Source organism: Nuphar pumila, chromosome 5 (assembly GCF_984573655.1).
Source record: "Nuphar pumila chromosome 5, dmNupPumi1.hap1.1, whole genome shotgun sequence".
NCBI lineage: Eukaryota > Viridiplantae > Streptophyta > Magnoliopsida > Nymphaeales > Nymphaeaceae > Nuphar > Nuphar pumila.
The window spans coordinates 7,933,680-7,950,660 of NC_143253.1; the positions used below are offsets into that span (position 1 = coordinate 7,933,680).

General features: G+C 34.6%; 1 protein-coding gene across 3 annotated transcripts in view; it reads right to left on the bottom strand.

Annotated features, from left to right (window-relative positions):
• Window positions 1-345: 345 nt before the first annotated feature.
• The window catches only part of LOC149836662 (serine/threonine-protein phosphatase PP1-like), a 40,068-nt gene continuing 23,432 nt past the window's right edge, over window positions 346-16,981 (bottom strand). The window contains exon 4 of one of the 3 annotated variants that reach the window (XM_090005505.1): window positions 346-838. In XM_090005505.1, the coding sequence (XP_089861631.1) occupies window positions 824-838 (15 nt within the window). In that variant the 3' untranslated portion in view covers window positions 346-823. Of the gene's footprint in view, window positions 839-2,713; window positions 3,038-16,981 lie in introns of those variants that run through there. The other 2 variants (XM_090005504.1, XM_090005506.1) reach the window with 2 other exon arrangements.

Here is a 16,981-nt window from a genome sequence, read left to right on the forward strand (position 1 = left end):
TAGATAGACTAAACTCTCAGGCACAAATATTTCATAGATTTGCAAACATGCCTTTAATTTTTTCTTTTCCAATTAATTAACAAGTAGAACCAAGAGTTGCCAACAATAACCCGGTGAGCCAAAAGTAATCAGGTGGGCTGTCAATTTTGGTGAAAATATGAGACCTATGCAACTCCGAAAGTTGATTCAGCAAAGACTGACCATGCACAGGTGCTACCGTGCTAGGTTACAGATGATACATTTTTAAACTAACCAATGACTCCCTGGTTCCAATCCCAGCTGCAACTACTAACCCCTCCCTTGGCTACCAATTTATCAAAACAAGATAAGAGAAAAGGTTGCATGTATGCAAGAACCTGTCAATAGATTTTTAGTTATTGAACTCATGCCAAGCACAAAAAGTCCCCCAAGATCCTTGTGAGCATTAAGGTCTATCCTTAGTCTCATTGAGCCCTTGGATGCAGCCAAAGTTCACTTGGTGCAACTGTAGCAGCAATGATGAGGACTCGATAGATAATTATACCATAAAAGCCACGACCACCATTAAAGGTAGCAATCTGTGACATCAAAAATGAGGTTTCCTGTGCCAGATTATGGATTATTTTACAAATAAAACAAGCAGGGTGGGAACCTCCTGGAGCATTCCATGAACCTCCCCATTACTATATGCCTTCATGGTCCTGATTGCGAAACCACTAAAAGCTAGTGGACAGAAACCAGTCAGACCGGTAGAGACTTCATTCAAGCCAAATTTCCAATTCATTGCCTATGATGTTTCGAGCAAACAGAGCAACGTTGCTGGCAAATTTGGTTGACTAGGCCACTATACCTTGGCGCCCTGAAACATCACAAGAAAAATTACATAAGGCCTCTGTTAGAGGATGAACTAGCAGCACGTGTTACAAGGTGTCTGCGATTCAAATTTTTCTGGCCAAGGTGTGAGTGGACAAGAGATGAGTCATAAAAAAATGCTTTAGGCTTCAGATCTTCAACAAGCAGACATTTCCACCACCGGAAATTTTCTATTACAATCATACAGAACCCTAAATCTGGTCAACTACCAAAATTTTGATTTCTTAATTGAATGGTTGATGAAGCCTAAAGCTCTAAATATGAAACAAAATTATTTTCAAAAATCCAGGCTACCAGTGCTTTCCACAAAAGGTTGACATAAAGGCACCAATCAGAACCATAACCTTGAGCATTCAAATCCATACAGACAAAATTGCAACTTCAATACTTCCAAGCCCAACTCCAACTCAAATTGGGACTTCTTGGTTGAATGCTACCCAAAACCTAATGCCAATCAACAAAAGAGAAATAAATAAAATGCATATTTGCAAGGAAAGGCGATCCAAGACAGGAACCTGGCTGTATGATTCGTGTATCAATAGATTTGATGAAAAAAGAATTGCAGAAGGTTAGCTAGCAGAGATTGTGAAGGGAAGAATAACAAGGAACCAAAGAGGAAGAGGTGAAGAAGACAAAGACGACGATGGTGGAAGTACGTTAGGATGAGAGAAGAAAACAAGTGCAAACACAAAGACGGACAAGTTTGCAAGTAGGTATAGTAGAGGAGGAAAAGAAGAAGATAAAAGGCGATCAAAGACGGGAACCTGGCTGGTTTGAGGATGCACAGCTATGTAACATGGACACTTCTATCAGGGCAATGCACCCATGTCTCACCCGCACCGATGAGGGTGACACTTGAACACGACTTTGTATCAGATGAAGTCAACCAGCCATTTCTGTCCAAAAGTGGATTTGGTGAACCCTAAAGTTCAGTTTTATATATATCATATACATAAATACATAAAATGCACACACACACATAATATATATATATATATATATATATATATATATATATTCACCCCCACCCCATGACGTATCCTCCACACCCCCACCCGCACCTATGTGATATAGATGCACAGATATATAGCACTATTTCTTGGAATATGTACAATATTGTAACACACGCATGTGTGTTACCCCTCTTCTTGTACATACTATTGTTTATAGGGGTAATATTGTACCTTTTTACTTTCTTGTATTATATTGTTAGCATGTGGAGGTCGACCCCCTTTTTGTAAAGATTTAAAGAGACTTCAATCATGAACCAAAAGTCCACCAATCTTCAACTTGAGTAGATAACAAAAGTGTTCTCTAAGGACACACCTTATACACCCACAAAGGGAACCACAAAGCGTTCTAAAAGAACACACTCACAAACCCCACAAAGGGCATATACAAATGACAATATAAAAAATATATATTTTATTCAATGGAGAGATTGTGCAAAAGCATACATTATAAGGAGGGAAAGACCCCTATATACGCATTATGAAGGGGAGTTAGAAGGAATAAGACAAAAAGGAAAAGGAGATCAGGCTCATTCCCAACAGTTAGATTTCTAGCTGTTGGGAGAGCCCAACGGCAGCTGGGAAGGCTTAGTCAAACTTAGTTTGACTAAGTCCAAATCTGTCCCAAAAAATAACTAAATATAAAAATAATATATATATATTATTGTATATACATAGATATATATATAGTACATAATTATGCATGTACAATTTTAACACTCCCCTTACACTTTCGGTAGGATAACCAAAAGTTGGCCTAGAAGGAAGTAAAATTTAGGAGCAGAGAGAGGTTTGGTGAAAAAGTCTGTCAATTGGTACTCTAATGTGACATAAGGCAGATCAATGATCCCTTAAAAGTATTTCTCTCACACATAGTGGCAGTCCATTTCGATGTGCTTTTTTCTTTCATGAAAAGTGTTGTTGCTGGCAATGTAGATAATGCTCTTATTGTTGCAGCACATCTTTGACGCTCCTAGTATAGTGACTCTCATATCAGCCAGCAGTCTCCTCAGCCAAACCACCTCTATTATGGTTGTAGCAATAGCCCGGTTCTCAGCTTCAGTTGAAGAAAGAAAGACCTTATGTTGGTTTTTGCACCTCCACGAGATTAATGATTCACCTAAAAAAACACAGAAACTCGTGGTTGAGTGTGTTGTTGGGATCTCCTTCCCAATCTGCATCGGTATATGCAAGCAAGGTTAGTGCAGACGTAGATGACATAAAAAGACCTCTAGAAATAAAACATTTAAGATATCTAATAATACACAAAACATCTTCCATGTGAACAAATGTGGGAGTATGCTGAAAATGACTAGTTGGGTATACAGCGTGTGTTATATTAGGTCTCATAATAGATAAGTAAGAAAGAGCTCCAATAAGTTGTTGATAAGGGGTTGGATCATCTAGAGGTTCCCCATCATCGATCTTCATCTTGACATTTATCATTGTTGAAGTGTCAACCTTCTTGTCATCTGTGATTTCAGATCTTAGAATAATATCATAAGCAAATTTAGATTAAGATAACAAGTACCATCTAGGAGAATAAGCGACTTCTATGCCTAAAAAATATAGTAAAAACCCCAAGTCAGTCATTTCGAAATTAGTTTTAAGAATCCTTTTAATATTTTGAATTCCCTGTTTGTCGCCTCCAATGATTATCATATCATCTACATAGAGCAACAAAATAACAGTAATTGCAATAGAATCCTTAACAAAGAAAGCAGTGTCAGTCAAGCAAGATCTAAAACCAATATCAAACATAACTTTGTTGAATCTATCATATCAGGCTTTAGGTGCTTATTTTAACCCATACAATGCTTTTTATAGGCGAAGAGTGTTTCTTAGAGGAAGACTCATACCAGGAGGTGCCTCTATGTACACTTCTTCTATAAGATTTTCATTTAAAAAAGCATTTTTAACATCCATTTTGTATATATACCATTTTTTAATTGAAGCTATTGTAATAAGAGTTCTAACCATGGTCATGTGGGCTACCGGTGCAAAGGTTTCTTCATAATCAATGTCATGTTCTTGCAAATATCCCTTTGCAACTAGCCTAGCTTTATATCGCTCAAGGGCTCCATCACTCTTTGTTTTATTTTATATACCCATCTACAACCTATGGGTTTCTTTTCTTGTGAAAGATTTTGAATAGACCAAGTTTGAGCCATTTCTAAAGCTTCAAGTTATACCCTCATAGCTTTAACCCATTCAGGGTGTTCACTGGCATGAGCGTAAGATAAAGGTTCTATATATGAGTGAATTAGGGTTAGCCACGCTTGGTATTTTGAAGAAAATTAATCATAGGATACAAATTTTAATGGAGATTTTGATACTCTAGATGATTTTCTAATTTGCAGTTCATCTTTATTAAGGTTAGAAAACTTTTCAAGTGCACATGGAGAGTTTTGATTTCCCCGCATAGAATATTGAATACAAGTTTAATCATTGTGAGACAATTCATCAAGTGATTCAAAGTTGCTAGATTCAATTGTTAAAATGTATCATTCAACCTTTGTAATATTATATATATTTTATATATATAAAGGATAATACATATTCATATATTGTATATATGCATATGTATTATCCTAATTATATATATAAAATATATATTTTTCTATTTATAGGCATAGGGGTAGTTTAGACATTTCCAGTTTTACGCATATTCCATTCGAAATATGTTTGTAATTTATTTTTATTTTTTTATTTTTTATTTTTCTATTTTTTGGGGTTTGCGCCACCTAGGGAGGCTCCCCAAAGAGTCGTTGGGGGCTCCCAACGACTCCTTTGAGAGCACCCTTTGTGGCTCCTCTCTTGTGTTATAAATAGGGGTCTCCCCCTTGTATTTCTTTAAGATTTGGAGGAGCTCTTGCCCCATTGTAAGGGGTTTTTCCCCTCTTCTCCATTTTCTTCAATAATATTCAACTTATGACTTTAAGTCATATTTTTGCCCCTTGTGTGGGTTTATGTGTTAGCACATTATGTGCTTATGTTGTTCCCTTTAATGGGTTTATTCGCACTTTATGTGCATGTATGGGTTCATTATTGAACCTAATGTATTCAAAGTCACTTTCTAACATGGTATCAGAGCCCGGTTACGATGGGGTTGTCTCTTAGCGCAACCGAAAGCGTGGTGCTCAAGAAATGGTGAAGTATTCATTGTCCTTCTCTTTTTTCTTAAGTTTTCGGTATGTATCTCTTTTCTTAACATATTATACATTGTGAAACTATTTTTTTTTTTTTGCATATGTAATGTTTATAATAGTTGAATCACCTTTTTTCACATTTCGCATGTTCAAAAACTTTTAAAATATCTTCTTTTAAATTTAGTAAACTTGTTTTTCAAATATATAATTCTTATTTATATGTGTATCGATTACTCATCGCATATAAATAGTAAGTTATGTTCTTTCTTAAAAATTGTCTTCAATTATGTGGGATTTATGATGATTACATGAGTATTTCATAAATTAACTTTTAAAGATTATATATGATCTCTTGATTAATGATCTTTGTTTAAAAAAATCTTTTCTCTCATATAAAGTCTAATTTGGTTTTGAGTTCCTCTCTTGTTTATGGATTTTAGTGCATTCTTTCTTGAAAAATCTTGATATAATTCTTGTATAAGAATCTCTCACATCTAAATCTTTGTTGTGAATCCTAAGTAGTTATTGTTAATGATAACTATTTATGAAAACTCCTAAAGATGTTTTCAATGGTTTTGGTTTAGTTAAAGGATTTTGAAAAATTATTTGTGATAAATATGTTATATGTACCATTGTGTTCATTAGGAAAGATCTTTTAAAATCTTCTCACACTATATAGAATGCATAATGTATCTATTGCATCCTTTGGTATAAAAGATTTCATTAATTTTTGAGCTTTCTTCTAATGATAGAACTTTACAAACATGGTTGTTTGTATTTTTTATATAAAGTTTCAAAACCTCTTGATTGTATCTCTAAGGATGCCTACATTGGCCATAATATGGTCTTCTTTATCTTAAATTGCATTTATCAAGCATATAATCGCATAATTAAAGCTTGAGAGTCTCAAGCATTTGGTTATTTATATAAAATACATGTCATTGTGCATGTTTATCATTTTTACGTTTTTGCGTATTTTATTCAAGTGTTGTGAGAGTGCCTTCGTGCACATCTTTTCTATATTATTTGTGCTCGTATGAGTATTGTCTTTTCATAGACAATTTTATGCTTGGATGCACATTGTCTCTTCGTAGACTTTTTCACATAGTACTCTCTTTTCAATAAAGAGATGTTTTGTTGCCCTCTTTAGGGCTTGTGGTTGTTTTCATCCCTTAATGAACTTGTAAGATTGTTTCTTTTATCATTATAAATGCTTCTGCAATATCTTGGTACATGTTGTCCCAAAATTTCACATTTAAGATTATTGTCATTTTACATCTTGGTATACATATAATTGCAAATTATAAAGGCTTGATTTGTTTCTTGGATGATTCCAATTCCTTTCTCACACATGACATAGCTTAAGTATTTCATGTTGTGTTTATTGAGTCTTTTGATAATGATCATGATGTTGCTTAATATTTCATAAATTGTGTTAGTTGCATAATAAGTCTTTTTGTATAAATGACTTCTTTTGAAGATTAAGCATAATTCGGATTTATGCAAAATTCTTGTTATAAAGCATATTATTGTGATTGATTATATTGGACCTTTGATTCAATTTTTAAATCGGTCCTCTTTTCTTTGAAAAATGATTCCTAAAGTGTTTATTGCCTTTTTGTGGCATTTATATTTGCCCATCACATGTTATTTAATGCATCATTTGTTTGGCCTTATTATTGTTTTATTAGAGATGTTTGTTGAGGTGAGTTATGGGCACCTCGTGTTATATCATTCTAGATTGTCCACTTGTCATATTATAGATGGTGATTGAGGTGAGTTATGGGCACCTTAGGACTCTAGAATGATTTGGTATATGATCTCTAATTATGAGTGTGTCACTCATTGTTATGTCATTTTAGTTTGTCCACTTACCATATTATAGATGGTGGTTGAGGTGAGTTATGGGCGCCTTGGGACTCTAAAATGATTTGGTATATGAGTGTGTCACTTGTTTAATGTTGGTCATTGATCTTATGGATGCTCTTATAAATGTGATGGATATATGATGTTTAAAACCTTAAATGTTTTAAGGTATATTAAAATCAAGGTTTTGGGGTTATTGCCCAACCTTTTATTGTTTATGAATCATATGAATGCATTTGCACATTTATATTTTGTGCTTTTGTGCACAAGTGTTCTTGGTGTGTGTATATTCACACATTTTATTTCAAAATTATATTGTTATGGGTATTCTTTTTTTGAAGAATATTGTTTCAAGGTTTTATTTATATGTTTGTCATTACAAGTTTTATTGCCTCAGAAGTCTTCTCCCTTTATGCCCCTTATCTAAGTGTCATCATGTGTAGACAAAAATCTTATTACACCTTCGTGTGTTGGTAGCCCTTTGTTGGTTTTTGCTCTCTTGGTCTAGTAGCTGAACACACTTGTCTTGAGTGTTATTTATGTAGACAAGGCATGTTGATTCACACCATGGTGTGTGATTTTATTCCATGTTGGCGTTTGTGTCCTTGTTCTAGTCGCTGAGATGTATGCTCATGGTTGGCTTATTTCACTCATTTCAAGTGTCATCTTATGTAGACAAGAGATGTATTGTGTTTTAGCCCATAGTTGGATTGTTACTCTTGTTCTAGTAGCTGAACATACTTTGTTTTGAGTGTATTTTTACGTAGACAAGAGATGCTTTTGGTCCATGTTGGCGTGTATTCTCTTGTTCTTGTCGTAGATGCACTCATTTCAAGTATTATTATATGTAGACAAGAGGTTCTTTAGCACACATTTGTGTGTGTCTTTGGCCTTTAATGGCATTATATTTATATTCTTGATCTAGTAGCTTATACATTTGATTTATGGGTTTTTGAGGACTAATGAGGTAGTTGTTTGTAATGAATGAACTATTATTGAAATTTGTAAAATTTCATTCATGACTTGTGTTTTAAGATATTCAAGTGAATCATATTTTTGATATGCATATTTTAAAATCAAGTTGATTTGGTGGCATTTAATCTATATATTAAGTGCTTATGATTTTTCGGCATCATTTGATATGAAAAATAAGTCTTTTGTCTCGAATGATATTGGGTGGATGTTTTAATATACTTAGTCAAATCATGCTTCCTATATATGGTATTTGTGTGACATAGATCTTCTCCCTAAAAGATATAAAAATCTCAATTGTTGATCTATGTGTGTTAAAATTATAAAGTCCCTCTTATTGAAGTTCATATTCATCATGCTTTTGAACATTTGTATCCGTGTTCATTTTGACTAAAGTGTGTTTGAAGCATGTTCATTAATGATGTTCTTTAAGTATTAATTCATTTTTATGATTGTATATGCATATGCTCATTATGGCCTTTTAGGCCCTCATTTAATAAAGCATATGTAGCTTATGTCTCTTCGTAGGCTTACTATAGTGTCCCTTAGGGGACCATTGTGTTATTCCCCATTATGGAGTTATGTTTGTCCAATGTTGGACCTTTTGAATGAATTATGCATTCTTGCAATTCATTTCCGCATAATTTGCTCCCGCTTACCATTTAACATGATATATGATTTTGAAATCTTGTTTTTTCTAAATTTTCCTCATGCTAAAGTAATTATTTTATCATGTGATCTTGCATAAATATAATTTTGCACCTTGTTAGGAAAGTTTCATTTGAGTAAAGTGCAAAGATATTTTTTACTTGTTCTTTGTTGTTGTTCCACAGGATCTTGAAGATAAGTGGAAAAGGAAGTACTTTGGATAGATCATGGAAGGTGCTCATCGTTAAAGACGTTGGAGGAAGACATTTACATTTTCAATGGCATTCGGACTAAAGGCTCTTGAAGCCTTGAGATTCTTCCTCTTGCTTTCTTCAATCTTTTCGTTCCCCCACGCAAAGTTTGAGGGGGGGTGTTAAAATATATCATTCAACCTTTGTAATATTATTTATATTTTATATATATAAAGGATAATACATATTCATATATTGTATATATGCATATGTATTATCCTAATTATATATATAAAATATATATTTTTCTATTTATAGGCATAGGGGTAGTTTAGACATTTCCAGTTTTACGTATATTCCATTCGAAATATGTTTGTAATTTATTTTTATTTTTTATTTTTCTATTTTTTTGGGTTTGCGCCACCTAGGGAGGCTCCCCAAAGAGTCGTTGGGGAGCCCCGGGCTCCCAACGACTCCTTTGGGAGCCCCCTTTGTGGCTCCTCTCTTGTGTTATAAATAAGAGTCTCCCCCTTGTATTTCTTTAAGATTTGGAGGAGCTCTTGCTCCATTGTAAGGGGTTTTTCCCCTCTTCTCCCTTTTCTTCATTAATATTCAACTTATGACTTTAAGTCATATTTTTGCCCCTTGTGTGGGTTTATGTGTTAGCACATTATGTGCTTATGTTGTTCCCTTTAATGGGTTTATTCGCACTTTATGTGCATGTATGGGTTCATTATTGAACCTAATGTATTCAAAGCCACTTTCTAACATCAATAGCATTCTCCAAATCATGCTCGCAATCATAGTTGTCAATATCTTGTTTTGAAACAAAATCAAACAAAAAAGAGTAATCGGTTACTTCCTTTGGTTGATCCTTATCAAAGAAATTTTCTTTTTCGAAGAAGGTTACATTTCGAGATAAGTATAATTTTTCATTTTTAGAATCATAACACCTATATCATTTTTTGTTATCGGCATAACCAAAGAAGGCACAAGGAATAGCTCTAGGAGAAAATTTGTTATTCTTATTGGTGAAAATAAAACATTTGCAAACAAAAGTTTCTAATCTTGAATAATCAGGGGTGAGTTTAAAGAGTTTCAACTAATAAACTATTGTGTAAAGAAGATGGCATTTTGTTTATAAAGATAAACAGCAGTCTTCTGCCCAAAAAACCTTATGCATATAGCTAACAATAAGTAAAGTCCTTGAAATTTCAATAAGGTGCCTATTTTTTCTCTGAGCTAAGTCATTTTGTTGTGGTGTATGTGGACAAGATCTTTGACGTGGGATGCCTTGTGAGTGGAGATAATTTTTAAATTCATTTGACAAAAATTCTCCCCTTGAATCACTACGAAATATGAAAACATCATTTCAAAACTATTTTTAACCATCTTATGAAATGGAAATATCATTTTCAAATCCATTTTTGACCATCTTATGAAAACTTTGAAAATGGGAAAATAATTCAAATTTATGCTTAAGGAAGTAAATCCAAGTATATCTAGTAAATTCATCCACAAAAATAATATAATATGCATATCCACATTTAGACAGAACTGGTTATGGACCTCAAACATCCAAATGAACCAACTCAAATAGTCTAGATGAAACAAAAGTTATATCTTTGAATGGCAATCTTTTCATTTTTCCAAAAACACAGTCTTCACAAGTGAAATCATTAATATTACAAAAAAATTTCAAACTTGAAAAATATTGGATTTTTGATACACTAGGATATCATAATCTTCTATGCCATAATTTTAAATCTGTTTTTTGGACATTACAACAAAAAGCATCTTTCGGTATTTCAAAAAAAATCATATAGTAGAGACCTCCTTCTCTATGGCCTTGCCCAATCAGCTTCCCTGACTGGTGATCCTGCACCAAACATTCATCTGAAGAGGAGATATTACAACCATAATCGAATATTTAAGACATAGATAAAAAAATTTAATTTTAATTTAGGAATGTATCTAATTTTTAGAATGAGAAATTTTTTAGAGTTTGAAAGGTCTTTTTCAAAACTTAATATTCCTTTGATTTAGAGGCATACCATCGGCCGTAAAAACTTTTGACACACTTGAGTTACTATAACATTTGGATAAAATATCATTGTTTGGAGTCATGTGAAAAGATGCACCAGTATCAAGAAGCCAAGGGATCTTACCTAGGTCCAAATAAGATGATACCGCAGCCCCAGCTGAGGAAGATGATCCTTTAAGAAGAGGTTGAAAGTCTTTAACTAATTGAGCTAGAGACATACTTCCAATAGATGATTCTCGAGTAGTGATAATGTCTTTGCCCTTTGACTTTTGAGAGTCGACCGAAACAACCTTCTTTTCAAATGTCCATTTTAGTTTAAGACATTGGGACTTTGTGTGACCTGGTTCATGACAATAATAACAAATGGTTTTCTTTCTCTCATAATCATTTCGTTGTTTTCTATACTAAGGTTGCTTATATGTACGAACATAGTTTTTCGGTCTAGAAACGGCTAAGACCTAGTCATTTTCACTTTTACTTACATGCTTTTTCAATCTATTTTCTCTCATACTTAACTCTTCGATAGTATCTTCAATAGAGAGAATTTTTCCTCTATAGAGAATAATAGACTTTGTAGATTCAAATTTTGGTCTTAGACCGTTAATGGATTGGTAAAAGTGCTTTGTATCTATTTGTCTTTGGCGGAATTCGATATTTTCGGGACAATGCCACTTTAGCTTTAAAAGAGTCAATTCTTCCCAAAATTCGAATAGGTCATTATAGTATTCTCTAATAGTTTTATCCCCTTGGACCATAGTTCGAACTTTATCTTACATATTGCATATATGTGCAATATCTTTAGGAGAATACATTCTCTTAAGATAATCACAAGCCTTGTCAGCATGCTAAAATTTAGCAAGGCTTGAACACTTTTTCACATTCACACTGATATGATCTTGGCATGTCCCATCTTCCATTCTTTTCACTTCTTCTCATAAGTGGTTATAGCCTTAGCTTTCTCATTTTCAGTTAAAGGTACCTCTTTCTCACCATCTACCATAGTGAGAACTAGCTTGGGTTCGGGATCAGATCCATCTACTAGTCCCCACAACCCCCTTTCCCCAAATAAGGTGCTTTATAATAGAAGCTCATGTTACATAATTGAAATCATTGAATTTTATGGGTTTATTGATGACATTATCATTGTCATCCATTTTTACAAGGACTAAGAGAGGAGGAAAGAATGAGAAAAATAAAGAGAGAAGAGGAGAAAGAAGAGGCAAAGAACCTGAGCACTCCAACAATGATTCACATGATCACTTGAATACTTGGAAGATCACCAACACTTTGAAAAAGGGTCTTTAAATGAGCTTTAATACTTCCAAGCTCTGATACCATGTAAAGATTTAAAGAGACTTCAATCACGAACCAAAAGTCCACCAATCTTCAACTTGAGTAGAAAACAAGTGTTCTCTAAGGAACACACACAACACCCACAAAGGAAACCGCAAAGTGTTCTAAAAGAACATACTCACAAACCCGACAAAGGGGATATACAAATGACTATAAAAAATATATATTTTATTTAATGAAGAGACTGTGCAAAAGCATACATTACAAGGAGGGGAAGACCCTTATATATACACATTATGAAGAGGATTTAGAGGAAAGAAGACAAAAAGGAAAAGGAGAGCAGGCCCATTCCCAACGGCTAGAAATCTAGTCGTTGGGGGCTGGGAAGGCTTAGTCAAACTTAGTTTGACTAAGTCCAAATCTGTCCCAAAAAATAACTAAATATAAAAATAAAATATATACATACATATATGTATATACATATTATTGTATATACATAGATATATATATTACATAATTATACATGTACAATTTTAACATTTTTTAGTTGTATTGTTCACTTGGGAAACTAATGAAGTTTCATTAGAGTTCTCCCTCAATTCTTGATCTCTCATCTTCTTATGTTATTTTCTTGATATGGTATTAAAGCCATAATCAAGAGGAGAGAGTGTTGTGTGAGGGAGTATTTGGTGTGATTGAAGCTTTGTTCCTGGGCTGCTACAATGCTGCCTCGGATTGTGTGACTCAAAGATGGCGTTTGTACGATTTTGGGGGTTTCACCAGATTGAGGTATGCATCTGCTAGAGCTTGATTTTAAAAGGTGTACAAATCAAAAATCGTGAAGATCGTTTGAGATTTGGATTTTTTATGAATCTTTTCATATTTCTTGGATTTGAGGGTTAATAGTGTCCAAATTGTAGAAATAGGTTGATTCCAATCTCATCGGGGATTCTTAGTTGCTCAGATTTGTTGTAATCTGGACATTTTTGTGTGGAGAAGCTATTGGTACCAATTTTGGGTGTTATCTTGGTGATTTGGCCAAGATTTGGTTGAGTTTTTGAGACCTTATAGCTGGCGGTAAACAGTTTTTGGGTTTATCAATCTCACCGGGGGTTCTTAGTAGCTCAAATTTGTTGTAATCTGGTTGTTTTTGTGTGGAGAAGCTATTGGTACCAATTTTGGGTGTTATCTTTGTGATTTGACCAAGATTCGGTTGAGTTTTTGAGACCTTATAGCTGGCAGTCAACAGTTTTGGGGTTTATTTTCCTAGTTCGACTGCTATATCAGCCCTATCTTCAAGGTTTCCGATATTCGGCCATTATAATTGTGTAAAATGTGCCATCTGGTCCAGATTTATGTAGTTTTGTGCAGCATGATGATAGTTCTTGGTCACTTTGTGTTATCGGTCTAGTTGTGTGACTTTTGTTGGAATCTTGTTGGATTGGACCATCTTCTGCTGCAATCGTGATTTGATTAGCATATATACTCTTGTTCTTGTTGGATTGCCTCTTTTGTGGTATGGAGAAGGAGACTATCCAAATCGTTCTCTTCAAGTTTGATGGGACCAACTTGGCATATTGGGATAAGTTTATGACTAATTAGGAGTTCTGGATACATTGGATATCTTAATGGTATCAAGCCAAGCCCAAGAAGGGAGATGCTAATTTTGACAATGAAATTCTAGAGTGGGAAAAGGATAATGTGAAGGTAAAATCATGGCTTTGCGATCAGTTGAGCAAAATATTGCAGTGAATATTATGAAGTACGAGGCTGCTAAAGATGCATGGGCATATTTGAAGCAAGTGTATGGGCGGTCTAATTGGGCCAAAAGATATCAGCTGGAACAGGAATTAAAAGCATTGAAGCAAGGGAATGAGTCCATTCAGGACCTGTATGCTTGATTTCAGCATCTATCTGATGCCATGTCAGCCATGGTATCACTAAACGGAATAGGTGTGATTAGTGTACAGAGTGTAAGAATCGCAATGTTGAAGCAAGGGACCAAAAACATTAATTTTCTTATGGCTCTTAGCTTAGTCCAAAATTCAACAGCATGTGCAGCAGTATTCTTTATTATCTTTTTCTACCCACTCATGTTCAGACTTTTGGAGAATTAATGGCAAAAGAAACTAAACTTAAGTCTCTTGGTAGTAAGCCCTGTGGGAAAACCTTGCTTGCAGTTGCATGTGACACTGATAGCAGAGGTGGAGGTAGAGGAGATAGTAGGCCTAGTGGTGGTCGAGGAGACTTGATCTCTGTTCAGTGTCATTACTGCAAGGGTTTTGTCACATGAAGAACTTGTGCCTGCTAAAATGTATCTCTTATATATATATATATATATATATATATATATATATATATATATATATATATATATATATATTACATCAATACCTGATAGGGGTATTTTTGTAAATTCACATAGTTGTTTTAGAAAACAACTATTTTCAGTTTTTTTTTAAATGTATTTTTCTTTTCTTATTTTTTAATTTTATTTTTTTTGTATTTCTTAAAGGTCAAAAAGGGCTCCAACCATAGAGTCGTTGGAGCCTCCAACGGTCACAAATGTGACCGTTGGGGGCTCCCAACGACTCCATGGGAGCCCCCTTTTGGGCTCTCCTTTTGAGGCATTTTGCCTCTCTTTCTCTCCTCTCCCTTTTGTATAAATAGGGGTGATCCCCTTGTATATTTTTCATTCTTGAGAGCTCTCTCTCTTTTCAATAAGAGGCTTTTTATATTGTTGCCTTCTTAAAGGCTTGTGCTTGTATTGTCCCTTTGTGGATTTGTGATATTGTCTCTTTTATTCATTGTTGTAAGTGCTTGTAAGCACTTTTTATATTTCCGCTATATCTCATTACATGGTATCAGAGCCACTCGATTCTTGAAGGAAAGGTGTGGTTCGTGTATTTTATATTTGGTGAATCTCTTCTCACTTCTTGGCAACATCATGGAGGCAAAGATTGACCTATCCTTCAAGCTCAATGGAAAGAATTATATGATGTAGGCATCGGCAATGGAAGATAATCTCAAAGATAAGAAACTTTGGGGTTTTGTCATGGGCACCGTTCCGGAACCTAAGCTTATGCTCACAAAGGACGAAGAAGGTCAAGAAAAGGCTCTTAAAGGAGATGCTCGCCTCAAGGCCATTGAAAATCATCAAAAAAAGTGGAAGATTGGGAAAGCAATCACGCAAAAATCCTTGCGTGGTTCATGAATAATGTTGAGCTTAAGGTATGTGCTAATATAGCTAAATTTCGTAGAGCCAATGAGGCTTGGTCCTTTATGAAGGGTATGTATACCCAAAAGGATCTTGCAAGAGCATATTTCTTGCAAGAAAAGATTAGAACCACCAAACAAGGTGATTCTAGCATTCAAGACTATTATAGTGCCCTAAACCCACTATGGGATGAATTGGCTCACTTGGAGCCAAAATGGGTTTCTATGGAAGATATTGATTTAAGACAAAAACAAATGGAACAAGAACGATTGTTTCAATTCCTTTTTGGGCTACGTCCCGAATTTGAGCAAGTGAGATCCTCACTTCTCCATAGATCTATTTTTCCTCCTATTGAGGATGTTATTGCCGAAATCACTCAAGAGGAGACAAGGCTTGGCATGAGTAAACATGTTGATGACGTACTTGCCGTATCAAAACCGGGTAACAATGTTAGAACCTATAAACTTCCTCATTTTGGGAAACAAGGAAACTACAATGGAGGAAGAAAAATGATTGTTTGTCATCATTGCTATGAGTCGTATCACATTAAACCCGCTTGCCCAAAGCTTAATGGAACTTTCAAGCCTAAGGTGGCCTCTCTTGAAGAAACTACCACCAAAGAAGATGACATCAAAGAAACTCTTGGACAAATATCTATGGCTCTCCAACAAATTCTAAAAGTTTCTTCCTCCACATCGGGTGCGGCTATTGATTCGTCATCTTCACCCGGTACGTATTCTTGGATCCTTGACTCCGGAGCTTCTTTTCATATAACCCCCGATGAAAATGCACTTATTGATGTTTGCATCAATTCAAAAGACTCTTGTGTCTCTACGGCCGATGGAACCTTTTTAAAAATTTCAAGTATTGGCTCTTTTAAAGATTCTCAAAATTTTTGTGTTCCAAAAGTAAGAGTTGTTCCCAAACTAAATTTAAACCTTTTTTCGGTCTCTCAAATTGCCGACCATGGATGTGAAATATCTTTCTCATCTAATGGTTGCTTTGTGCAGGATCTCCGGTCCGGGAAGCGGATTGGGCAAGACCATAGAAAGGGAGACCTCTATTATATGGACCATCTCGATCTCCCTACAAATTATTTTTGTTCTTATGTCCAAGAAAAAAACATGAAAACTTGGCATAAAAGACTTGGTCATCCAAGTTATTCCAAAATGTATCTCTTTCCTTTTGGAAACAAATTTTGTAAGGAAAAAGAAATTAATTGCAAAGATTGCATTTTTGGAAAAATGAAGTTTATTCTATTTCCAACTAGAACTTTTCTTTCATCTAGACATTTTAAATTGGTGCATTCGGATGTTTGGGGGCCTTCTCCGGTTATGTCTAAAGGGGGTTATTCATATTATGTTACCTTTATTGATGACTTTACTCGGTATGCTTAGATTTATTTTCTTAGTCATAAATCGGAAGTATTTACTTCCTTTAAAGATTTTCATAAAAAAAATCAAAATCAATTTCAAAATAACATATCTATTTTAAGATCCGATTCCGGTGGCGAATACTTATCCCATGAATTTCAAAACTATTTAACCCAAAATGGAATTCGCCATCAAAAGTCATGTCCTAGGACTCCTCAACAAAATGGCCTAGCGGAAAGGAAACATAGGCACATTATAGAAACCGCTAGAACATTACTTGTTTCTAGGAATATTCCAAAGAAGTTTTGGGCCGAAGCCGTTCTAACCTCAACTTATCTAATCAATAGAATGCCTTCTTCCAAATTG